The sequence below is a fragment of the Cottoperca gobio genome, unplaced genomic scaffold (assembly GCF_900634415.1).
Source record: "Cottoperca gobio unplaced genomic scaffold, fCotGob3.1 fCotGob3_245arrow_ctg1, whole genome shotgun sequence".
NCBI lineage: Eukaryota > Metazoa > Chordata > Actinopteri > Perciformes > Bovichtidae > Cottoperca > Cottoperca gobio.
This window is the reverse complement of record NW_021166869.1, coordinates 151745-177507: the sequence shown is the minus strand read 5'-3', so window position 1 is coordinate 177507 and position 25763 is coordinate 151745. Positions and strand designations below refer to the sequence as shown.

Sequence of the window (25763 nt, the reverse complement as noted above, 5' to 3'; positions counted from 1 at the left end):
GTCATACAGTATTTCATTTGAGAAAGAATAAAGGTTAATTGTACACGTGATACTGTGCAGCTAATAAACAGCAACACAAACAAACCCACATCCATGTTTGTAGGCTCAATCTTAAAACCAAAGCATCTGCTGCCAAAGATTAAACTCTCACAAAACACAAAATACTTTCCCTAATCTGTAATCTACTCCCTGTCATTTCCTGCGTGAAACTGGAAATCTCTACTACCAATCAGAGGAGGATGAGCTGTGTGTTTGTTATTGTTGTTAACTGTGGTTAGTAAAGTCTCATTCTCAGAATTAAGACATCTGAACAGGACGAGGAGACGGACCCAAGAAAACAGATGGCGGACAGACGTTCCCACAGCAGGGATCTTCTGGGTTTTATTGGCAACGACAAAACTTTGTACAAAAAGTGCTTTCTGTGTGCCGCGGGGGCTCAGCATGCACGGCCCCCACCAGACCAAACCAGGACTTCAGTCTCTGCAGAGTCAGCTGTGTTTTCTATTTCAAAGTTACAGGTTCCTGAAAACATTAATATCTGATCTTTTACTAAATGTGTTTTGTTGCCTTTTTATTTTGATTCACAAAGTTAACCACATGTTTAAAATGGCGACGGTAAGCGAGGAGAAACATGATTGAGAATGCAGTTTAGTTGTATGGGAACGCCATTTTTAGCAGAAAGAGTTGAAAGATGACAGTTTGTGCTTTTTACGAGGAGTTACGTTTGGCAAATGTTTATTAAACAAACCAGATACAACTGTGAACTTTAGGTGGAGGTAGGTTTAAATATTAGCTTCCAGTCTGTATGCTAAGCTAAGCTAAGCTAAGCTAGCGATCCGGGGGTCAAGTTATTATAATGTTTTCCCCTCATATTAGATATGTGTGCCATCAAATAACAAATGATTCCATCAAAATATACATCTGTGTATTCAGATGTGTTTTCTTTGCTATGTTTAGCGTTTCAGTTGGCTTTGTTGTTTGTTTTTGACTTTGGTTGGACTTCCTGCCTGTTGTGCACGTCACTGACTCCAGTCTGACTCAGACCTCAGTCCTGGTCCAGGTCTTGACATCAGGCCCTGCAGTCACCTTCCATGCATGCAGTTCTACAGCAGCATTCACAGGGAACAACAAGAAGGCTTCATGCAAACTGGGATCATCTCGTTATCGTGGTGGATATGTTTCATCTCAAAACTTTACAGGCACTTTATCTTGGGAGTATCACAACTTTGTCACATCTGCAGCACAATCCGATTGTTTCACACCCGCAATGCAACCTGGGATCTCAAACTGAGCATGCAGACGTGTAAATATACGAATAGAAATCCTGGGAAATACTAATAAGAACATTACACATTTACTATTTCAAAAAATATAGAATAGATATTATAGATTTTATACAACAACTCAACATGCATAGAATACATCAGTCTGTGCAGTAAATATAGTTTGTGTTACTATTCACGCTCACATGTATGAAGCCTGCAGAATAGGAGTGCTGATTTTAAATCTTGTGACAGGTCAAAATGAAAATTTAACAGCAGGCTAGCAAGTCAACAGCAGCGTTTAGGGGGAACACTGACAAAAACATACTTCCAATAAATATAAATATATATATACTGTACTTTGAGAAAAGTCACAGTTTGTTGTGCTGTATTCTAACAAGACATTTTCTGCATATGTTTTTGTTATTTCACCAAACATTGTGTTTCATGCTGCAATAAATGTTGCACGCCCCGTGGCATTGTTACAGTAGCATTTACACAACAGAAGCTAATTGTAGCTAACTTGTTGTCCTTAAAATTCTCATGTTTTGTCTTCGAGGAGTGAAAAGACGAATAAAAAGAATCCAGCCATTGCAGGAAATCTTTCTACAAAACATCAAGCCAGCACTCCTATTCTTCACTCGCTCTTCATTTATACCTGAAGTACTCGCCATCACACACCTGCAGTTTAGACACAAGTTATACAGCATTTACAGCTTCCTGCATTTAACAGATAAACAATGAGTCCATTAAATGGTGCCCTTCCACATATCAACCTGGTTTTCAGTCTTCACTGCTGGAAACTTCCCTGAATAAATAAATAAAACACTGTGTTCTCTTTGGAACTGAGAGGGTCTGATGTTGTGGATCATCTGGGATATTGTTCGGCAGTTAATGAAAACTAATATTGTAATTCAGTGATGATGAAGGTGGCGGGTTTGGTAGTGAAAATCAAGAGTTTCAGGGTTTATCTGCATGTCCTTTTGAACAATTAAACAGAGGCCAGGGAAGACAAAGAGTGTGATATTCACACTGCTGTTTTCTTTTAACCCGAACCTCAACCAATTAGTTTTAATTGCCTGAACAAACATTAATAACAGCTGTGAATCATCGCTGTACAGCCCAATATCCCAAGTCCAAAATAAAGTGAATAAGTGAATAAAGTCTACACATCTGCAGAAAATGATGGTGCAGAAACAATTAATTTAAACAGAATTTCACTTTAAAGCTACACATATCTAATAATATATGATAAATATTGTCTTTCTTCTTTTTGTCTGAGGATGATGCAAAAAAAAACACATTTCTGTGCAGACAAAACTTCATTCTTGTTGAGGCCGAAGTCTTCTAAAACTCTGGATGTCTAACCGCCTGTAGGGCTGTGTGGGGATTTGGGTGAACTGACCTTTTTACATTTACATGCGGAATTTGAATATGAGCATCAGCCTTTAAGGTAATTTGTTATGCTTCACTTTCCAAAAGTAATTCCTGACTGTCATCTCCTTAACATTGTGTGCTTTTTGAGTCTTCTTCGTGCCGTTCCCTCCGATCACAAACCGAGCTCATCTTTTTCTAAAGAGAGCTTTGTTGTCACCTGCCCGAAGAAAATAATCGCTCTCCGTGTGTGAACCCCCCCCCCCCCCACACCCCGAGAGGTTTGGAGCTACAGTATCTCTCGACACAAACAAATATAATCCCCCCCCCCTCCGGGCTGAACTGCTGCATTATGACTCAATGATGCTCAGACTGGAAGAGGATGAGCATTAGCAGCAGCATTACCGTCATCACACTGTACGCTTCTACAGCTGTAACTACCAATTACCACAAAGCGACTGTGTTGGGGGGGGGGGGGGGGGGCACACACACTTCCAGGGTAATTCATCGCATGTTACAGCTGCAGAGATATTTTTAAAGCCTCTTTTCAGCTCAGCGTTGATGGGTGTCGAAATGAGCTTTGCCCTGTGAAGGAGATGGAGCCGATGCCAAATAACATAATTCAGCGTCAACGAGGGAAGAGATGGCTCTCATCCCGACGGGGGTTAAGAGTCTCCAGCTGCTGGTACATCCTGCCTGTAGTACAGCACACGTGTCAGGAGGAGAATATGAATGAGACGCCTGCCTCCTCTACAGCTTCACTTCTACTCTCGTGTTTTGTTTCTTCACTCAGTATTTCATGGTCACGTCATCCTTTGCGCAGACTTTCAGAAAATCACCAAAAGAAAATTCGAATTTTGTGGCGTTTATGAATTAAAATAGTAAACGTTTGCTGGTTACATCTTGTACAAAGTAAATGTTTAGTTAGTTATATTATATATTGAGTTAAAACTCTAAAGACTTTCTTTAGGATTAGCTTTAGAGTCAAACTCTCTGAAGTCCATAAAGGTCCACAAATGACCACCAGCTTCCCTACAAGTTAGATACTTTACTTTTATTTCAGTTTTTTGTTGGATTAATTGAAAAAGATTGATGGTTAAAGCCCAAATTAGAGCCGTGTGGCGCAAACTATGGTGGTAAGGAACGTAAAGTGTGGATAGATCAGTGGATGAATGTTACCTGTTCAATTTGTTCCTGAAGTATTTTTCTATACTATATTTTCCAGACATTGCTTCTTTCTGTTTCCTGTTTCTCGCTCTGCAGTTTTGTTTGCTTCTCCATTGATTTGCCATCCAGTAAAAGAACAGCAAGATCTAGAAATAACAAGTCACACACACACACACGCACACACACCTCTAATGTGTTTGTACTTTCTAACACAGCATTTCACTGGAAAAACTCAACTGCAGCTCCTCGAAAAGATAGAAGTAAAGGACACATTCTCAGCTCGTCTTGGAGGCCGAATGGTTCTTGTACAAAGATGTTCCCTTGAGAAGGAGAAGGGAATGTCTGCACGAAACCTTAAACTGTAAAAAGATTTTACGTGACAAAGAAACACTTAAGTGGATACTTCAGTCATCTGACCTTACTGAAGGCTTCCTTCTTTCATTTCTTTATTCATCAACAGAAAGATTTTAAACTTGTGTCGGCCTCCGATAGTGTTCCTCATGTTGACAGCAAACACCCAGGCAGGTTTGATGTTTCTGTGCTGATAGGAGAGAGTGTGCTCTGAGAAGTCCTTGAATCCATCGCCTCTGAAGCCACATGCATCATCATGTCCGCAGATCAAAACAACCTTCAACGCAATACCCTCCCTTTCCTCTTTAAAGAAAAAATCCTAAATCTTGGTGGCGTTACGCCTCGAGCAGGACGTGCCAGCGGCAGACCTGCTGTCCTCGACTCTCCTTCATGTCCTGCCAGTGGAGCTGCTCCTCCTCGCCGCTGCTGTTCTGGCCCAGAGCGATCCAGCCCACCATCTCCTTGCGCTTCATGCTGCGCCGGTTGTATATGGAGACCAGCAGAGTGACATCCGATAGCTGGAACAGTGCCACCTGGAAGACAAACGTCTCCTTGTAGACGGGGTTGGGCTGGCCGCGACGCACCGACGTCTTACAGCGAGAGATCTCCTGACCGACCGAGTTCAGCAGAGTCAGACGCCCATAGGTGTCTGACACAGGAGGTGAGAGGACGAAGGGGAGACAATGTCAACATTTCAATAAGCTAATATAAAACATTTTATATATATTAGGAAAGATTGGTTCTCCAAAATATATACTAGTATGGATCGGGATATAATATGTGTGTGTGTGTGTAGGTACTGTGTTTGTGTGCTCACTGCAGACCTGGTGGTCTGTTGATGGCCAGGTTCCTGAAGTGGCTCCCCTTGATGAGCTCCACAGACATACGTCCCGTGGTGGCGTTGTAGGTGAGACCCACCAGCAGCTCGGGGACGCCGCCGTGGGTCAGAGACTGAGTGGATGAGGCGCTGTCGCTCTGAGACACAGCAGACAGGCTCAGCTGGGAGTCCACGGTCTGACAAAACACAGAGAGATGAACTCAGTGAGCAGCAGAGAATCTGACGACATCGCACAAGACAAAAGTGTGACGGCTGAGAGAATTAGAAATCCATCTTCAAATTGACATTTATTTTTAGTCACCTTGAGGTTATTGCGAGGCTCCAGAACCAGCGTCGTCTCCATCGTCCCTCCGTCAGGGTCCAGCCCACCTAAACGCAGCACCTTCTCCCCCATCATCCGCTCGCGGGACATCCGAGACGGTCCCAGCGCGTACAGCCTGAACCTGACAGCCGACATTTGCAGATCTGACGCCTCCAGGCGCGAGAAGCGAAACGTCTCGTTGAAGTGCGGCAGCGAACCTTTCTGCACCGCCGTCTTGTGCCGTTGTTTCTTGGAGGGGAGCAGGACCATGTGCACCTGCCAAGAGTCCATGCCGCTGCGGGCCTTGTCGGGGATGTCCCGGGCCGCGATGACGGACACCAGCAGCTTCTCTGTGTCGGGGCGGTACTCCAGAGAGAGAACTAGGTCTCCACATTTAGAGATCGGGGGTCGAGGGGAAGAGCTGACCGGCTGAGACGTGACGTCGTCCAGTGGAGGCTGAAGGAGGAAGAAAAATAAAGAGATGAATCACCAAAATAAGAGAAAACAAAGTTTTTACTCTTTGGGTTTTTGTACGGAGCAAACAAAGAGAATAAGAGTTTGTTAGTGAGCTTTAGAGGAGCTGGGAGGCGGAGCCACTAAACACTAAAAATCAAAAGCTATGAGGGCAGATCCATCTTAAGTTCATGAAAGGCTTAGCGGTTAGTAATTCTTATTTTAACAACATCTTAACTGACGATCTGTCCGTCTCGGGCCTTGCTGCTGCAGTCTATTTATAACTTCACACACAATGGGCTGAGATGTGCAGAGAAGGGCAACAGAAGGAGATGAAGGGCAAACAAAGAATCATTTGGACGTTGATTCCTTGCAGCCGTCCTGATTCCCCGAGCAGGATGATAATCTTATCAGCTGAACGTACAGATCCACTCTCTTCTTCAGGATGAGGATCAGTGAGCATACGTGTGTGTGTGTGTGTGTGTGTGTGTGTGTGTGTGTGTGTGTGTGTGTGTGCATCAAACACCCCCCCCTGTGCAATGTGATTTTAAAACGTTTGCCGTTTTCCGTGTGTTTGTAGAAATTGTTTAATCCACTCCTGTATATTTAGTGTAAATATATTTTTTAATAGACGTTATAAGTGAACTGCATATTTCCATATGTCCACCTCGCACATATATATGTACAAAACGTGCCCACCTTTTATTTAAGTTATTGCTTATAAGAATTGTTGATTAGTAAAGTATTCTTCTAAAAATCAAAAATCAAGAAAGATGAGACTTTATACTAGATTATAAAAACTGTTAAAAATGTCAACGTGCTTGGAAATAGATGAAATAACTGTCAATTTGTTTAAAAGAAATGAGTTTGCAGGAGACATAAACAACTAAAGTACATCACGAACACTATTAAATTATAAAGACTTGATTCTAAAAACGCTTTTCCACAAATGTTCAGAGACACAAACCCCCTCCTCCTCCTCGTCCTCCTCCTCGTCCTCCTCCTCGTCCTCCTCCTCCTCGTCCTCCTCCTCCTCCTCCTCGTCTTCATGCAGCCAATCTCAGCCTCCCGTACAATCAGCAAACACAACATCGATTGTGTCGAGTGTTGACAGAGCGGGGCCGAGCGTCGCCGTCAACATGGCAACCGCGGAGACAGATAAGATAATGACAGAGCCGCCCGCCGCTCCAGTCGCAACGTGTCGGTCAGGAGGTCGACACACGAAGAAGAAAACACAGCTCACCTGAGAAAGTACTTCTTACTAGTGAGCAGCGGTGGAGGCTTTACTTCAGTCCTAAAATACATCAGTCAAATATAGTCTTAGGTATTAAATATTAAAGTGCTCATCATGCAGAATGTCTCCTTCCAAGTTTTTATAGAAAATCATATTATTCTGTTTGTATCACCAAAGATTACATGGAGGAGGATTTTAATGTAGATCCACTTTAAGATACTTTATATACACTACTGGGTAGATTAGAAGTAGTAGTACAGCATAATATATAATAAGCATATCTGCTTTGTAAAAGGTAATGAGGAAATAAAGCTGTTAAATCAATGTAGTGCAGGAAAAAGTACAATATTTCCCTCTGAGATGAGCGGAGTATGTCAAAATACTGTCAAATTATGATATTATGTGGCATTTTTTGCTTGTTTAGTGGTAAAATCTCACAGGATTCACACAAAAGGATTATGCGGCTTTTGCGGAAGCTAAACTTAAACAACAATAAGACGAAAAGAAACCTTCAAAAGCTGAAAAGCACCCCTAACTGTGCTGCCACGCAAATATGTGCACTTATTTAAATGAGGTTATATGCAACATTTGTCCCTTTTGTTATGCAAATAAGCGCCATTGCAACAACAGCCACACGCAGTTACAGGGACATTATCAGCGTCTTCAAAGAGTTGGGGGGGGGGGGGGGGAACCCTTGTAGTTGCAGTCTATATCCATGTCTGTCCAAAATGTCATATTGTATCCTATTAGACGTTTGAATTGTCATAATAACCATGAATTCTTGTGTTACGGCCAAAAAGGTGGTTTGTGGGGGTCACAGTGACCTTTGACCAACAAACATCTCATCAGCTCGTCCTTGAGTCAAAGTGAATGTTTGTGCCAAATGTAATGAAATTCCCTCGGGGATATCGCGGTGACAGGTGACGACACAAAAACGTTCTGCCTCTGGGCTCGGTCGCGGAGGCAGAATGAATGAAAAATAATGTTATTATAAAACAATTAATTTCTTCCCTCTTCCTTTCTTAGACTTACGCGTTTACCTTTCCTCTCCCTTAAATGGTAAGCCCTCCCTGACAAGTCCTCTGGCTCAGGCTGACTCTCATCCTCTCGCATTGGCCTGAAGCGCATACGATACTTATACTTTGCCACATGTATAGTTGCAGTCAGACGGGGACCGGACCTTGAGACGAGGCAGATAGCGGATGAAATCTATTATATGCAGATGACATGATATAACAAAATACAAGCAACAATACAGACTACCAACGTTAGCAGTGTTTGTTCTAATATTAGTCTGTCTACAGAACTAGTACTCGTTGTAGTAATGCTATTAGCCAAAGCAATCGTAGCAGCACTAGCTTTAGCATTAGCTTTAGCAGTAGCATTAGCTTTAGCATTAGCCGTGGCTGGGATGTTATATAACTGTATAAATAAACCGCTGCAACATGCCTCACCCTGGTTTGCTTTCGCTCCAAGAAACATTTTTTATTTATGAAGCATTTCTAGATATCAGTTTCACCGTGTGTGTGTGTGTGTGTGTGTGTGTGTGTGTGTGTGTGTGGGGGAGGTGTTTACTGCACAGATTGCTCCCAATTTCAAAGTGTGATTCGATGACTGAGAGGTTGTTAGATTCTTCATTCCCACTCTCCAACATGAACAAACACACACACAGAATTACATGTCAAGTAGACGTATGAATGTGTTTATGCACACTTTGTTTATACACATGCACGCACACAAACACACACACACACACACACACACACACAGATTATTATTCATGAGCTTCTGTTTGTTAGCCAACGCTGCGTGGAGAGCGAAGGAAATATCAACTATTTATACAAAACCTCGAGGCCTCAGTGAGCCGTGTTTGGTTTGTTTCTTCCCAAATGAACCTGAGAGGACAACATGGCAGAGTGATAATCCTCTCGCAGCTGAAGCATGATCATGGTACCTCTGCCAAGCATCATGGGTAACAGCAGGGCTGCGGTCAGCTCACTGACCCCGTTAAGTAATCCCTGTCTTGGCTTTTCTTTCTTGTTTTTTGGTTGATTATCCTGAGCTGAGAAAGTGTGAGATTCAAGAAGTTTTTTCAAGATTTGTCAGTGTATATACAACGTGTACACTAGACAGAAGCGATGGGGTCCAACATGAACACACAGCTAGCTCGGGAAATCTACCAAAAATAGCAACAGGAAAATAGTGTGGAAGAAATGGAAACTGCTGCACAGTCTTACTGTATCATACATCAACGATAGAACTACCATCAGAACTAAGATGTAAGAAAAACTTCTAAACTCTGCGCCCTGCTGTGCATTTAAACATGTTTTTGGTGGAGCGACGGTATATTTACGCCCGCTGAGCTCCGTTAATCAGCACGAGTGGCTCGGGAATTTAAAAACCCTAAAATACAAACCTTTCAACGGGAGCCACTTAACGTTTACGTCACTGAGGGAAACGCTTCTTTTCCAGGAACTCAAAGCATATAAATCTTCAACAGGCAGTACATTCATTTAATAAAAAACAACCCTCCTGTTCACTTCCCCTATTTGTGTCCATTGCCATTTTGATTGTTAATGGTTTTCTGATATTAGTCAGCTTGTTCAGGAGGGTTCTCAAACTGTAATGACACAGTTTGGGTCCAGGTTTTTAATTACACTTTTATTAAGTATCTTTGTCAATACTGATTGATTTGAGTCAGAACAGGCTCCTGGGAAGAGACAACCCTTGGTGTCACTTTTTGTTTTGTTCTTTTTGCCTTTATTTGACAGCACAGACGAAGACAGACGGGAAAGAGAGAACAGTAAGAACTCAGACTTAGCCAGAGGTCGCCGGCTCGGTGAGCTACTGGGGCGTACACAAACGCCTGGGGGGGGGGGAGAAGGTGTGACATTATCTCAAGCACAAAACAGGGACAGTTCAGAGTGTCTGCAGTACCTCGGGGCTCCAGGTGGGGGAGCTGTCTGTGACATCATTTTTGACACAATCTGCGGCCTTCTCCGTGTCCTCGCTGCCGTCTGCGGCCTGCCGGTTCATATTCAGCTTGGGACTGTCCCTGGCGCCTGATGCCCTGAGTGCAGCAGGTTTGTCCGGAGAGGCCGTCGCCGTCGCCGTCGCCGCCCTCTCGCTCTCTTCTACCGCTGCAGAGAGCGGATCCTGGAAACCCTGCTGCTGGCTCTTAGCCTCCATTTCTGCACGGGGGAAGGAAACACAGGAGGAAAGTCAGCATTAGATTTAAATGTGAGTGTGCATGGACCAAAGACAATTCTCCTGCCTCGGACAATAAAGTTTATTCTTTTCCATGCAGATATTTTGCATCCAAAATGCAACTGAGGATGGAGTGTGAGCACAGCGCACATGGAGCAGCTTCAGCTTCCTTGATTCCGTCTTTTGTTCATCAGCCGCATGCTACGGATGGAAATGACGCATTTATTTTGAAGAGCTATTATTATCTCAACGGGACCTTTCTGGTTAAATAAGTGATGAATACAAATGAAATACAGTGGATTCAAATAGACGTTGTCCAGTACACATGTCTACTGGACAAATTCACACAAATAACTTGAGACAAAAGTTTCGATCGGCATTAATTTAAGACTAAATGTAACAAAAACCCACAAATTGTCTTTTTTTTAAATCCTGTGAAGATGAAAAATGTATCAAAAGCTGAGCTGGTCTCCTCTAGTTCATCATCTACCTGAGAGCATGAGGTGTTACAGAAGCTCCATGCACCTTGTTTGTGAGTGTTGTGTGTTAAGAGAGGTGATATTGTGTAATCCGTCAAACCGTGGCCTTTCCTTGAGACAGAAACCTCAGACCAATCAATAGCAGTTATCTCCAATTCACCATCATTAAGGTCGGCCTGACTGTTATATCAATGGCTGCATAGAGCGTTGACCATAGCAACAGACTGAGGTGAGTCATCCACCTGTGTGTGTGTGTGTGTGTGTGTGTGTGTTTGTGTGTGTGTGTGTGTGTTACCTCGTTCATGCTGAGACAGAGTGCCCCCAAACGAACAATCTCCCCACCCTCCAACAACCAGTTGCTCGTTTAAAAGAGGGCAGCTCGAGTTTCTTTTTGCTCGCTGGGACGATAATTAAAGTGATGCTATTTGGTTAGCATGCTATTTGGTTAGCATGCTATTTGGTTAGCATGCTATTTGGTTAGCATGCTAGCTGCGCAGCAACTAGCTCTGAGGTGAGGCTCTCGTGAAGGAAACCATCACATGTTCCTGGATAACTTTGCTCCATTAGCTTCTGGAACTCAATTAGATCTCTCAATGAGGGCCGTTCTGGAGAAGTGAAGAAGGAACGGTGCAGAAACTGCCGATTCCTTTTTTATTCGCAATAAAACAAAACAGTGTTAACTGTGTAGAAAACACAATCTACTGTTATATGTGACAAAGAACATTATTATTTGGCATTCTTGCTGCAAGAATAATTGAAATGGTTAATTGATTATTAAACTACTTTTCCAATCTGAGTAATCGCTGCAGCTCTAGTTCAAACCTTAATAATCTAAATAAAGTTAAACTAATTTGTTAGCATAGTAAAAACTGCAGCTCCCATATAAATGTCCTCGCTTCCCATGCTCTCTTTTTATGTCATTTTTCCAATTTGTTAGCTGTGAACCCATTTTATTTAACGTATTTAATGTATTGTTCTATAAGGACATTGTACATTAAGATGGCTTGTTGGTCTAAGAGTGTGATTCTTCTTTAGGGTGCGAGAGGCCCGGAGTTCAAATCCTGTCACCGTAAAGGTTTAGTCTTGTAATTCGGTGTTACTGAGGTTTCCCTCTTTTTATTCATTCACATTAAAACATTGAAACACGTCAGTGAGCAGGAGAATGTGGTTTTGATTTGTTGGGCGGGAAAATATCAGCACTAGATAGTGACGGTGCTGCATGATTCAGGTTTAGATGATAATCCAGATTATGTTTTGCTGGATGTTGGGATTATCATTAATCACAATTTTTAGGAAGAACATTTTAGGAACCACATTATTTAAACCTTTTGGCAATCTATGTTTAATACTTAACTACAGAAATTCATAAAATCAGAATGACATGTTCTCCGGGTTAAATAACGACAAATCCAGCATGACCCACAAAAGAATAGGAATACTTGTGCTTTAAAATCTCTTCTTTTGGTTTCAAAGTTCATCGTAATAACCTTAATTGGTTAACAAACCTATAAATAACAACCAAACAACAAACTGGTTAGTTCAGAGTGAGACAGAAGATTAGAGATGGCATGTTTTTTGTTTGCTGCCTTCCAGGTCGCTCTAAAAACACCAGAAACCAACTGAACCACAAACAAGTGTCCTAATTAATGCCGCTGTCTGTCCACACAGTCGCATCCAGCCACAGCAGGTCCAATCACGCTGAGCCTCCCTGAGCTCTTTACAGCCTCTAATCTGCAATAATGGGGCCTTTTGGCTCATTGACACCGGGATGGATTAGGGGTGGATCTTGCTGGTTTTCTGTATGTAAGAGGTCTCTAGCTTGACGGATCTGCTCTCCCTGCCTCTTCTCGTACAAACGTTTTAGGAAACATTTCAGCAAGACAAAAAGAAACATTCGCTAAAACTAAAAGGCCCGAAAGAGTTGCACTTTTTCTACTCAATGTGCAATTAATTGTTTATTCTTTGCTGACAGGTTAGCCACAAGCACCTTGCTTAAAGTCAAGGATCTTTAATGTCACCTCGACACCCGGTTCCAACAAAAGAACCATTCCTATTTTACTACATCTATTGTTAAATTTAATCATGTACTGTTGATGAGACATTACGAATGTGAGAGACTATAATTTATATATTAAGTTTGTCTTCCATGTGGTCCGCAGGAAGAATAGTTGTTACTGCGGAAATAACTAATTTTAGCAATGCATATGGATATACAGGTCGTAATATCCCCCAATGCTCCTATACTGTGTGCAGAGGAGTGAGTGTGTGAAGGCCCCACACCTTCACAGTCTGACGGCTCGGTGCTTCCCTCCTCCTGGTCCGACAGTCGGGTGAATTTGTGGCGTCGGCCCAACGACAGCTGCGTCTGCTGGGGCTTCTGCTCGCTGCCGCTTGCTACTGCAGGGTTACGAAAACTCTGCGAACGCGACACGGAGATCTCAAACTGCTTCAGGACCTCGTCTTCACTGTCAGAGGAGCTGCTGCCATCATCCTCATCCTCACCGTAGCTGCTCACTGGAGGGAGAGAAACACAGGGAAACACAGGGGGTGATGAAGAGGAGAAGCTGGGAGAGGAGAGGAACAAAAGAGGAAGGAAGGAGAGGAGCAGAGGAAACGAGGAAGAAAGGAGAAGAGGAAACAAGGAAGAAAGGTGACGAGGAGAGGAGAAGAGGAAACCAGGAAGAAAGGTGACGAGAGGAAGAGAGGAGAGGAGAAGAGGAAACAAGGAAGAAGGAGAAGAGGAAACAAGGAAGAAAGGTGACGAGGAGAGGAGAAGAGGAAACCAGGAAGAAAGAAAAAGAGAAGAGAGGAGGAAACAAGGAAGAAAGAAAAAGAGAGGATCAAAAGAGGAAGGAAGGAGAGGAGCAGAGGAAACAAGGAAGAAAGGTGACGAGAGGAAGAGAGGAGAGGAGAAGAGGAAACAAGGAAGAAAGGAGAAGAGAGGAGAGGAGAAGAGGAAACAAGGAAGAAAGGAGAAGAGAGGAAGAGAGGACAGGAGAGGAGGAAACAAGGAAGAAAGGAGAAGAGAGGACAGGAGAGGAGGAAACAAGGCAGAGAGTAGAGGAGGTCCAGATTTTAAGAAAGCATAAAACACACTTCTATTGACAGTTAATATATTCCTAAAGCACCCTTGATGTGAACATCAGAGATTACACATCAGTGCACAGATAATATTGTCGTTTCATCTTTGTTACTAACAGAACAAAACATGAAATGAAGCCAACGCAGAAGTGCCAAAAACTGCCGTCCTCGAATGGCCACTTGAAGCTCCAAGAGCGAGTGAGTCCCCACAGACCCCCCCCCCCCCCGAGTCAAAATGCCCAAATTTACAGCAGAAACAAACAAACAGTTTGTTCAGATCTTCCCAAACGAACTGCACCAAAGGGGGATAAAAACGACCATAATCTGAGTTATAAAAGTGTGTTTTCAACTCTATGAACCCGCTCACAGGTACAACACAGTAAAGCCATTTTGTGCTGGTAACATAATCGCTCCTTCATGAGATGCAAACGCTCATAAAGCGAGCGAGGAGAGAGAACACATGAACCCACTCTCTCTCTCTCTCTCTTTCTGACGAAGACAATAAAACCTGTTAGCGTTAGCGAAGGGGTCACTCCACTCGCATCATAATTTCACCATAATTGGATAGCAACAGCTGAATGAATGACGCGACCGGCCCCCTCCCTCTCTGAAGCGCAGGTCACGCTACCGTCTCCTCTACCTGAGCCGTCTCCATGGTTACCTCCGGAGCAGGAAGCTGTCGCTCGCCCACTCACGGCGGCTGATTGCTCGGTGAACTCGTGTCTTCTGAAGCTATTCACAGGCGGGAAGCTCTCAGAGTGGAGTAATGTGGCTCAATGATTGAACACACACACACACACACACACACACACACACACACACACACACACACACACACAGCTGCATTAATGTGTCGGTTGCTTGTCATCGCTGTAGATGTTTAAAGTTGAGCTCATTTGAACTCCTTTACAAACTGTTTGGTAGTTTAATCTACAGCAATGCAAACATTCAACATCGACACATCTGGAGATGATTGGGTTTTGAAAAACTGTAATCTGTAACAAATGTAGTGAAGTACAAAGTACAACATTTAAAGCACGAGCACTTCTCATTTGTACTTAAGTAAAATATAACATAGCACGAGAGCCCCTACCTCGTTCACTGAGTCCAAACAGGATATGTTCTTTGTTCAGGAAATCAACTGGAAATACCAGAGACTCCACCTGCTGCAGGTAAGAACCAACAAACCAGCGACAATGTTTGCTCAACGTTTGACTCACAGTCTTCACCGGGAGTCACCCTTCTGCCGGGGGCCGGGCGACTGATGAAAGCAGCAAACCGTGAAGAGGTGAGACTCCAGCTAAAAGAAGCGACCAGACTTTGAGGTAAAGAGAATCACAGCCAGAGTTAAACGTGTGCAGGATTTCCCCTCTTCAGCTCACGTGGAGGAGGAAGCTCTCGCTTTAGCATCGTCAGAACTTTACAAGCATTAGAACGTTGAACTGTAAAAACATCTGTTTCTCCTCGCTTTATTTCACCCGCTCGCTACGCACATAAAGACCCCGTCACACACTTCTAATGGGTCATAAGGGACGCTTTAGAGGAGGGGTTCAGGGGCCACATGCAGCACAATTTGATCTGAAGTGGGCCGGACCAGACAGGGTGTCAAGATCAGCTTACAAAACAGAACGTCATCAGTTAATGTTTGTTGGTGGTGATTTAATGTACTACTACACACGGTGAACTTCAGCAGTGGGAGGCTTTAAAACCCTTTAATTTAACATTGTGTTCACCTTCAGAAACCTTTGCTTTGGCTGTTTGCAGTGTTTGACAAGTGGGAGGAAAGAAAAAGTTCCACTGGGCGCCGGAAACGGAGTTTAACAAATACAGAGCGCCCTTTTCTCTACTTTTCTTTCTCTTTGCTGAAATGTTCGTCAAGGATTTCTATAATGTCTATAATGTCAATGTTTTCATTGTGAGCTGCAGCGGTGCTTTGTGGCAGTATATGGCTGACTCACTCAACTCTCACACACACACACACACACACACACACACACAAATACAAACTCACCCACAATCTCGCTCTGTTACTGAAGAGTTTAATTGGAGTCATAGCGCATACATGAGTCAAATATTGTCTTTCTCTCTACGCTTCAGGTTATATCAAAGGAAAACCTTGACTACAAAGCAACAGTGGCCACAGATGCTCTCATATTTAGTTCAACATTTGTAGAAATAGTGTCTTTCTTTCTGAGAGAGAGAGAGAGAGATGAGAAGATCGATACGTCCATATGTTAAAGGACAATTCTGGTTTATTTCAACCTGGCGTGCTTCCCATGAATGTGGGTGGCTCTGTGGCTGACTTTACACGTTACGCTCTGTTGTGTAGATTTGGGGAAGCGAGGATTCTTGCAAAACAGCTGATATCAGGGCAATGTTTGCGAGCCTCGTGTGTAGGAATGATAAGTTCTGTAAAGGACGGAGATGGAGTGCATTAAAAAGGAGAAAAGGACCCTGCAGGAAGGAGCAGCTGAATGCTAAAGATATATTCATGAGCAAGAGATATAGTTAGTGTTTGAAATTGTTTTATATGTGTTAGTAAACACCTGTTAAGCAGGAGACATGTATAAATATTTGATGTGTATTATTTTCTGTTGGGTGGAAGTAGCTCCAGGAAATATAACGTGACAAAAGTGCACATAATATATATATATACACATATATATATATATATATATATATATATATATATATATATATATATATATATATATATATATATATGTGTATATATATATATATATATATATATATGAATATGTGTTCCTATAGTCTGAATTATGGAGGTGCAGTTGACTAACTCTTTATTTTTATCTATCTTGGATGTTTTTTTAAGCAGTTTGTGTCGATTTTGAAGGTTTTACTCGACGTCAAACAGTTTGCACCTTTATTCCAACATTAATGACTCACATGGCCACAAGTCAACAGATGTCACTCACCGAGCCCCTGGCGAACTCCCAGTCGTCCTTTCTTCCGGCGGCCATGTTGCTCCAGACAGGGCATTCCTCCGACGCGTGAAAAACACAGCTTCTTGTTGATGAAGAGGAAGAGGACGGCCAACGCCACGATGAAGACGCCCACCGCTGACAGGAAGCCGATGGCCTCTGGGGGTACTGGCAGGAGGAGGGAGAGGGAGAGAGGACACACAATGACACACTGATCAGACCACACAAACAGACAGTCTGGATACACACACACACACACACACACACACACACACACACACACACACAGTACGCATGGTACATGTGATACACAGACAGAACGAGTGATACTTTAGTATTTGAGTTACCCTCAGTGCCTTGCTCAAGAGCAGAGTCAGTTTAAAAAGCAGCTGCTGGAAAGAGACAGTTTGAAGCAGCAGCTCTGTTTCATTTGTAGTTCAACCTCAGCTTGTACAAGTGGTTCTGAATTGCATTTTTATTTAATGCGGTGATTAGTAATGGTCGGTAATACAACCTTTATTGTTGTTGAGGAAAATTGCGATTTCCTGGCAGCACTGAAAAAGTAAAGATGAGTAAAAACATAAGAAATAGAGAGAAAGAAGGGATGTGACGAGAGAGTGGAGACAGATAGATTTATAGATATAGAGAATTAAAAAGAAATCAAGGCGAGGAGGCAGAGAAACATCTGGACCAAAATAGAAAAGAGGAAACAGAGAGTAAACCAAGAAGAAGAGGAAGCGAGAGACTGATGTGGAGATGGAGCGAGGGATGAGGTGACGCGAGGCGTACGACTCTGCTCTCAATGAGGCGGCTGAGACTCAATGCAGATGAATAGAAACACATAACGGGGGGGTCGCCATCTCCCGTTTCCACGGTAACATCTCAGAGAGCAGAGAACTGAATTAATGGGAGCCAAAAAAGGAGACGAGTGCACACGCTGCTGAGAGCGAGTGGGTGTGTGGGTGTGTGTGTGTGTGTTAAATACTATTATGTTGTATTTATTTCATACACAACCTTTGTTTTGTTTTTCACTCTTCATGTCGCTCTTAAGGAATTGAAACTCCCACGCTGTACAGATGTACCTTATTAATCTGCACCCAAAATGGCAAGCAACAGTGTGTGTGTGTGTGTGTGTGTGTGTGTGTGTGTGTGTGTGTGTGTGTGTGTGTGTGTGTGTGTGTGTAGGCAAAATAATGAGCATCATATTCTATGGTAATATTTAGTGTAAATAATCAATGTCAAGTACTTAATTTGATCAAATAAATGTAAAAAGTGCAATATTTACCTCTGAAATGTAGGCGTGTAGAAGTATAAAGTAGCATCAAATGGAAATACTCAAGTAAAGAACACAACATTGTACGTAAAAGCAGTATTTGAGTCACTTAGTTACGTCCCACCACTGATTTGTATTAGTTATTAAAGGAGAACATCAATGTTTTAAATTCATGGGTGTTCAGATCTCCCATAGTCCTTTATCTGGACTTCTTGAGGCTGACCCGGGGGAACTTGTACCACTACACAACAGAATGTATTCTCACATACTTCATGACAATAGATACACAGGGACTATTTGATCATTACCTGGAAAGCCTTGAAACTGCATTGTGCATCAGTGGCATCCGGCTACAGCTGTTGTCAACATTTATATAAAATGCTTCCTGAGAAAGAGGCCATAACATCACAAAACTGCTCAATTAACAACCTACTGTACCTACTTTATATTGAAATAAGCACCCATTAAAACACACGTGCTAACACGTGACAGACGCAGCAGGGGAACCCTTCTGTAACAATGTCTAACGTTGGTCGGTTATTTGGTGTCTTGCCATAAAATGAAGCTTCTATGCGTCTTAAAAAAAAAAAGGCGGTTGCTAACGAATGGCTAAATGAGACGACTAAACGTCATCACGTCATCGCTGCAATAACGATAATTTGATCAAAGAACTTCATCTCAGAACTAAAGGTCCACTTCATATTCCCCCCCCCCCCCCCCCAGAGCTTTCAACTGAGGTTGGATGCAACACTAAATTAATACATAATAATGAATACTATATTCGTATTGTTTTCTACATTTGGACATTTAAAATTTAAAATCATGATTTTTTTTTCTTCCTGTTAGTTAGTCATTTTGTGTCATAAATTCTTTATGTGTTCAAATTGGTCCAATTTAGGAAATAATAGGAGAATATTTACCTTCACGAACATAGCCCATGGTCCTTAAACTTGTTGTGCATCCATCAGTGCTGCACTACAAAGACAAAAGATACATCATTATATAACGTTATATATTTAGTAAAGACGAAATTTGACTTTTTCGTTGCCAAGTTAAGCTAACTAACTGGTGAGATTGCAATTGCTAGTTTTGGCACAAATGAACCCTCTCTATTGCATGGTGTTGCCATATTTTTTTTATTTGATATTAGATATTGTTATTTTTGTACAGTTAATTGTATTTATGGGAAATGTTCACATCCACAAGAAGAGATAAACACATTTTGGACATTTCTAAGATTAGAAACCTTTAGAATAAGAAGGCAATACAAACAAATTACGTGTTTGACAAACACTTTATTTATTTATTTTCATGTACCCCTGGTAGGAACAGTGTTGTGAGTAGATACTGTACCTGTTTTCTGGAATAAAGAAATGACAACAACAGAAGAAGCTGTTTGTGTCGTAGCCAGAAGCGACACATGGGAGCAGGAAAGGTAAACAAAGACAATCTAATCTGATGTTTCAAAGTTTCCCGAACTTTACAAAACTACTTTAATTAAAAATAAAACCACGATCTCGGGAGGAAAAGTAATGCATGGCGAAATGACGAGCAGGAGGATTATACCTGTTGTATACAGTGTGTGGAGGAAACAGCAGCAGGTGCTCCAGGTGTTCATTTGCTGCTTCGACTTCCACAAAGGGGGGAAATGTGTCCGGATGGAGAATGTAATGTTTAATCAAAAACATGTTGAAAATGACTAAATGACATGAATAATATTAAATGATAATTATATAATAAAATAAAATAGTATAAATTGTATTTTAAGGGACTTTCCACGATTGTGCATTGTTGCCATATGGCAACAAATTACCAGCTACCCCCGTTTAAAATACATATTTTTAAACGTTCAAATATTTCCATTATTTAAGCAATTTTAAGAAAATAAAAACACAAAAATATTTTTATTAAATTAAATAATAATTCATGAATTAACTAAATAATATAATAATATAAACTAAATGTACTTACCGGTACTTCTAGCAGTTTCCCATCATTGGAACAAATCAATGTTGATTAACACTTTTGTAATTTATTCCACATTAGTATTAGTAATGCTAGCTCGTGGAGAAAAACAACTAGTTTCCGGAAGTTGGGCTAACTCAGCGATCGCCTTTTTTTTTATTGTTTTTAAAAAAACTTTATTTAGAACAATTCAGAACATTACAATTTCCAGTAGGAATATTGATTTTGCGTTGCTCAAAAATATATAAACAGATTTAAAACAGCAAGCTATATTAGCAATAAGTAATAGATAAGTAGATACATAGATAAATAAAAATAAAATAATAAAGTAAATGTGATATTTACTAATATTTATTATGTTATTGACCATTTCTAATATTTCTTTAGAGGTTATCTTTGTATATTAGAATTTCTTTATGTTCAATTATTATACATTATATTGAATGCCTTTTTTAAGATCTTATTTATGTTCTTTCACAATGTTTTTTGTTGCAAAATAAAGTTGTAACTGTTGCTTAACTGGCTCCACGAATGATTGAGAATTAAATGTCACACAAGAAAGAGACAGGACAAAAATAGATATTTAAAAAGAACAGAAGAAGCTGAACGGAGAGATGAACTTTATTATGAGGAAAATGTTTATAGTCATTTACCTAACTCTATATTGACACAACCTGACCTGCCTTTACTGTAAAAGACAACATCTCTGGGACTAAAGGGACTAAAAGAGGCAGGTACAGGGTCAACTTCATGGCTGTAAAATTGCAAACTGAAACTGAATTCCTTCGGCTCTGATGAGTTTGTCAACATGTTTACATTTTGTGAACAATATCTTTTCTTTAAAAACAAGTTTTTATGTTTTAGTTTCAGACATTACAGACAAAACAATATTAAAACATTTCAAAATGGAAATAACATTCACATTTTCTATGATACAAAACATAAACAACACAAATGTACAATAACAAATATCAACATTTTAAAACAAACTTAAAAATCAGCAGCTGCAGTCACGTGACTTCTATGTTGTCGTCATCACCACTTGAATTTCTTGTACTCTTTTGGTTTTTCTAAATGGAGGAAAAAAGAAAACAACACAATAACCTGGACTGTATTTCCTCACGTGTTGTTGTTTATCTCTATAACTCTATGTTGTTTATCCTGTACACACGACATCTATTGCACGTCTGTCCGTCCTGGGAGAGGGATCCCTCCTCAGTTGCTCTCCCTGAGGTGTCTTCCATTTTTTCCCCTTTAATTTTGGGATTTCTTTTAGGAAGTTTTTCCTTGTGCGATGCGAGGGTCTAAGGACAGAGGGTGTAAGGACAGAGGGTCTGAGGACAGAGGGTCTAAGGACAGAGGGTGTCGTAACCTGTACAGTCTGTAAAGCACACTGAGACAAATGTATAATTTGTGATATTGGGCTATACAAATACATTTGATTTGATTTGTGTCTAACTGACGAATGCGGACACTTTTAGAAATTGAGAATGCTGCATTTTTCTTTACCTTTCACCAAGAAAATACGTTTTCTTTTTAGTAATATTTCTGTATTTGCTCTTATTTTTAATTTCTCCTGCTGTGTTTATGTTTGCATCATTACACACCAAAGAAAATTCCTTGTATGTGAAAACCTGCGTGGCAATGAACCAAATTCTGATTCTGATCCGGTGTGTTTGTTATTGTGTCTAACCAATTGACATCCCGCGAGATTTCAGAATGAGACTTCTCCTGCAGCGAGACTTGGTCGGACACAACAGCATACAGACCGGATCAAGCGAAAGGTAAAGACATCATGTTAGCAGACACTTAGAATAATAACTTTACAACATCATCCTGGTAAATGTTGTATTGCAAACGTAGCATGTTAACAAACCTCAGCGGACCTCTGAAGAACAAAGAGCAGAGCACATTGTACAAACTCCTGCTGTGAGTGTAAAAGAGTAAAAGCTTTTAAGATGTGTACCTTTACGAACAAAGTCCAGCGTGGTGAGACGGCTGATATGAGTGGCAGTTGTGACTTCTTTCCACAGGTCACCTGACGAGAAGAGAGTCTCAGTAAGTGAGGATTATTTCACAAAGCGTTCGTCCTCAGAGCCCACATATCACCCATTAAATTATGAATTTACAGGCAATATATAAAGAGTAAAACAAAGTCCAGTCTTTGCCTGATTTGCATTCAGGTCACATTTTCTTCCATGGGTGTAAATGTAAATTCTATTTAATAATACTTTCTGATATTTCATGTCTTGTATTAAAGTATTAAACATTAAACGAAAGGCTGAAGGAGGATTTACCTGAGATATACAAATTCTCATTGGTTCTGGTTTTGAGTGACGGTTTATTTCTTCTGGAGTAACCTGACGAGTGCGAGGGTCCAGCCTCGTAATTCGTTTGGTTCACCTCCACCTGACGATGACGCCGGGACTTGGGGGCCTGAGAGACGCACGTATACATTGATTATTTTAACATTTGTAACACATTTAAAGAAAATATTAATAAACCTAAATGTATAACTTGAAGCACAAACCTCTGCGGCCTCGCCGAAGGCCTTTGACTTGATGGAGGCGATGAGCTCGGCTCTTTTGGAGCACTGAGGGCACAAAACAGGCGGTCAGTCAGCATTTAATATCCTGCAGGAGACACGAGGGGAACCAGCGATGCTTCAAACCTTCAGTAAAGTTTAAAGTTGTGTAACTCACCTCCTGTTTAGATGATGTTCCTTCATCGCTGTCTTCATCTTCATCAGTCCCATCCTGACAAGACAAGACGCATCATCGCATCACAACAACAGTGGAAAACCGAGTATAATGCATAAACAGAAAACAAATGTAAAAGCATCAAGATAACTACTTTATCTCTTGAAGTTTACCTTCCTTTGCTGCCACTTGTAGAAATCCATCACAGTGCTGCGCAGCTGAGGGATGAGGTCTTTCCGGACCAGGTTGAAGGAGGGATCAGCTTGCTCCGACGTCAAAGAGACAGAAGACTTCAGGTTCCCGTAGAGCTCGTGAATGTTGGACAATTCCTGCAGAAGGACAAACGCAACGCGCTTAATTTAAAACGTTCAATAATCGACTTTTACACCGTTTGAGTTGAGGAGTTCTCGAATCACCTCCAGCAGCTCGATGTTGATCAGCTCCTGCGGACGAGTCGCTCGCTCCATGAACTCCTCACACGGTGCCGATTTCTCCACCTTCCTCTTCTTCTTGTAGACGAGCTGGCAGGAGAGGAAGAGGAGGAAGAGACAAAGGAGTAAGGACAAAAAGGAGAGAGGGGAATATGTGAATTTGCAAGCTAAAATAATGTCTTTGACATTATGAATCAGCCATGTCTGCACTCGACCGTATTCATGTTTAAAGTCAGATTTATTATGTTATATAATCTGAATCAAGTAATCATCTTGAAAACATTTGATTCCAAGTGACTGTGTGTTGATGTAAGGTAAGCAACTCACCACAGTGGGCATGGCGGTGAAGTTGAAAGCTTTCTGGAACATCAGCTGTCGGAGGATATAAACGGCGTCGAGGTGCTGAGCGTCCACAGCGTCTTTCTCAAACTTGCTCAGGTCCAGCCAGTCCTTCAGCGCCAGACGGATCTGCAGCCGGAAACACAAGAACTTTAGTAGAAGTAGGATTTTTGCTCAGGTACGACGGACCTTTTAAAGACCGTGTGCGGTGTTTCTGACCTGCTCTGGGGGCGAGGCGGTCTGACATTGATACAAGCAGTACAGCAGGTAAAGTCCTCCCACTCTGATCTGGAAGCTGAACGGAGGCAGGAAGAAGCTGTAGGCGGTGTCCAGGATCAGACGGCTGAACGCTCGCTTCTCACGGTTCAAAGTGCCGCTGCAAAAAAAAAAAACAATAACATGTGACACTGATGTGCAGAATACTGAAAAGATCAAAATGAGGCCACTTTTACATTATATATAGTTATATATAGTTTACTAGCATGGAATACTTATTATTAACAGCTCAGTAGGCAACCTGTTTATGATTTACTGTCTCATAATTACGCATGATTTCCTCTAATATGTACTAACAATAACAATTAGTAAAATTATAAGGAACACTTAAGCAAATATAACCTATTTGCTGCTATACAACATAATAAATAAGTCCTGGTTTAAAAATGTTAGTTACAAAAGTACTAGCATCAAAATACACTTAAAATACATAAATAAAAAGTACTCATCATGCAGAATGGCCCATTTCACAATAATGTATAATTATATTAAGTCATTATAAAATAGCGACTCTAATGTTGCAGCAGGTAAAAGAGAAGCTCATTTGTATTACTATATATACTACCATTTATACTATTATATTGTATTAATGATCTGAATCTGCAAATTAATCAATTAAAGCTATCAAATAAATGTAGTGGATTAAAAAAGTACAATATTTACCAAGAGGAGCAGAACATAGAAATACTCATTAGTACAGCAATTGATTAAATGTAGCCGTTTTATTTGCTTTCCAGTGCTTATATGGTAAAAGTAAGTTTTTAAGGGTAAACCTACTAGAAAATATGTGAGAACTTCATTTCCCTCCATATATTTGAGAAAACCTCGAAGCGGACGGAATCAGTTTTCTGGAAGCGGCTCAGCAGCTCCACACAATCCGACCGAACCTGTTTACGGTAGAAGTCCATCTCCTTAAAACCTTTAACACTCATTACATGTGTTATTAGCGATCAATCCATGATGTCAACAAACACACGACTCGACAACGGCTGTCGACGGCTTAGTGCGTCATCAGTACCCGACGTCTTCGCCAGCTCTGGTGATGCCTTCAGGTCTGCTCCGCTACAACAGGATATAGAAGTATATAAATATATATAAATATATATAAATATATATAAATATATAAATATATAAATATATAAATATAAATATATAAATATATAAATATATAATATATATAAATATATAAATATATATATAAATATATACATATAAATATATATATATATATAAATATAATATATATATACATATAAATATATATGTATAAATATATATATTTATATATATATATATATATATATATATATATATATATATAAATAAATATATATATATATATATATATAATATATTATATTTATATATATTTATATAAATATAATATATATACACATATATATATAAATATAAACAATAACAATTAGTAAAATTATAAGCAACACTTAAGCAAATATAACCTATTTGCTGCTATACAACATTTATATATATATATAAATATATATATATAAATATATATATATATATATATATATATATATATTAATTAATTAATAAATATATATATACTGTGTATATCTCAGTGCTGGAAGTACTCATATCTTATACTTAAGTAACAGTAGTAATGCAGTGCAGAATTACCTGCATTGAAAATCTTGCTTCAGTAAAAGTACAAAAGTAAAAGTACTCATTATGCAGAATAGCCCATTTCATCTTATTATATATATATATATATATATATATATATATATATATATATATATATATATATATATATATATATATATATTCATCACTTTAATGTGTAAACTTGGCCAATAACGGGGACTTTATGTGCCTTACAATGTCCAAATACATAATACATCAAATGCCAAACATACCAGAATGTCCTACTGAATCCGGTAACATTTTGCAGTATGAAAGCCAGCATGCTTTTCTGGGATATTCTGACCCACAATCAGTGGCAAGAGGGTCAAAGTACAAAGTGCAAAGTTATGACGAAGTAGTATGTCCAGATTGTATGCATACTGCATGCAACATCACGTACTTTGTGAGGGCAGCTGCAGTAAAAGGTACAAAATAAAAAGT

General features: G+C 40.5%; 2 protein-coding genes and 1 long non-coding RNA gene across 5 annotated transcripts; all 3 read right to left on the bottom strand.

The window, feature by feature from the left end:
• Positions 1-362: 362 nt before the first annotated feature.
• syt16 (synaptotagmin XVI) lies at positions 363-16988 on the bottom strand. Its single transcript, XM_029426836.1, has 7 exons — positions 16985-16988; positions 16687-16929; positions 12947-13180; positions 9918-10171; positions 5294-5749; positions 4979-5168; positions 363-4803 (listed from the first exon to the last, which is right to left on the bottom strand). Exons 1-7 carry the CDS (start codon positions 16986-16988, stop codon positions 4490-4492), a joined length of 1695 nt encoding a protein of 564 aa, XP_029282696.1. The 3' UTR covers positions 363-4489.
• Positions 16989-18883: 1895 nt separating this feature from the next.
• LOC115005068 (uncharacterized) lies at positions 18884-20040 on the bottom strand. Its single transcript, XR_003831915.1, has 3 exons — positions 19937-20040; positions 19532-19595; positions 18884-18940 (listed from the first exon to the last, which is right to left on the bottom strand). It is a non-coding gene; the product is annotated as an uncharacterized LOC115005068 (long non-coding RNA).
• Positions 20041-20508: 468 nt separating this feature from the next.
• snapc1b (small nuclear RNA activating complex, polypeptide 1b) lies at positions 20509-25686 on the bottom strand. 3 transcript variants are annotated; one of them, XM_029426862.1, is made up of 11 exons: positions 25556-25686; positions 24453-24562; positions 23619-23775; positions 23388-23528; positions 23046-23150; positions 22803-22958; positions 22633-22686; positions 22461-22523; positions 22228-22366; positions 21897-21968; positions 20509-21000 (listed from the first exon to the last, which is right to left on the bottom strand). In XM_029426862.1, the coding sequence occupies exons 2-11, from the start codon at positions 24473-24475 to the stop codon at positions 20966-20968; spliced, it is 945 nt and encodes a 314-aa protein (XP_029282722.1). In that variant the 5' UTR covers positions 24476-24562; positions 25556-25686; the 3' UTR covers positions 20509-20965. The 3 variants fall into 3 exon arrangements, with proteins under 3 accessions (XP_029282722.1, XP_029282721.1, XP_029282720.1); XM_029426861.1 differs by having other exon boundaries at positions 20509-21234; positions 24453-24737; positions 25556-25684; XM_029426860.1 differs by having other exon boundaries at positions 24453-24737; positions 25556-25681.
• Between the last annotated feature and the right edge of the window lie 77 nt (positions 25687-25763).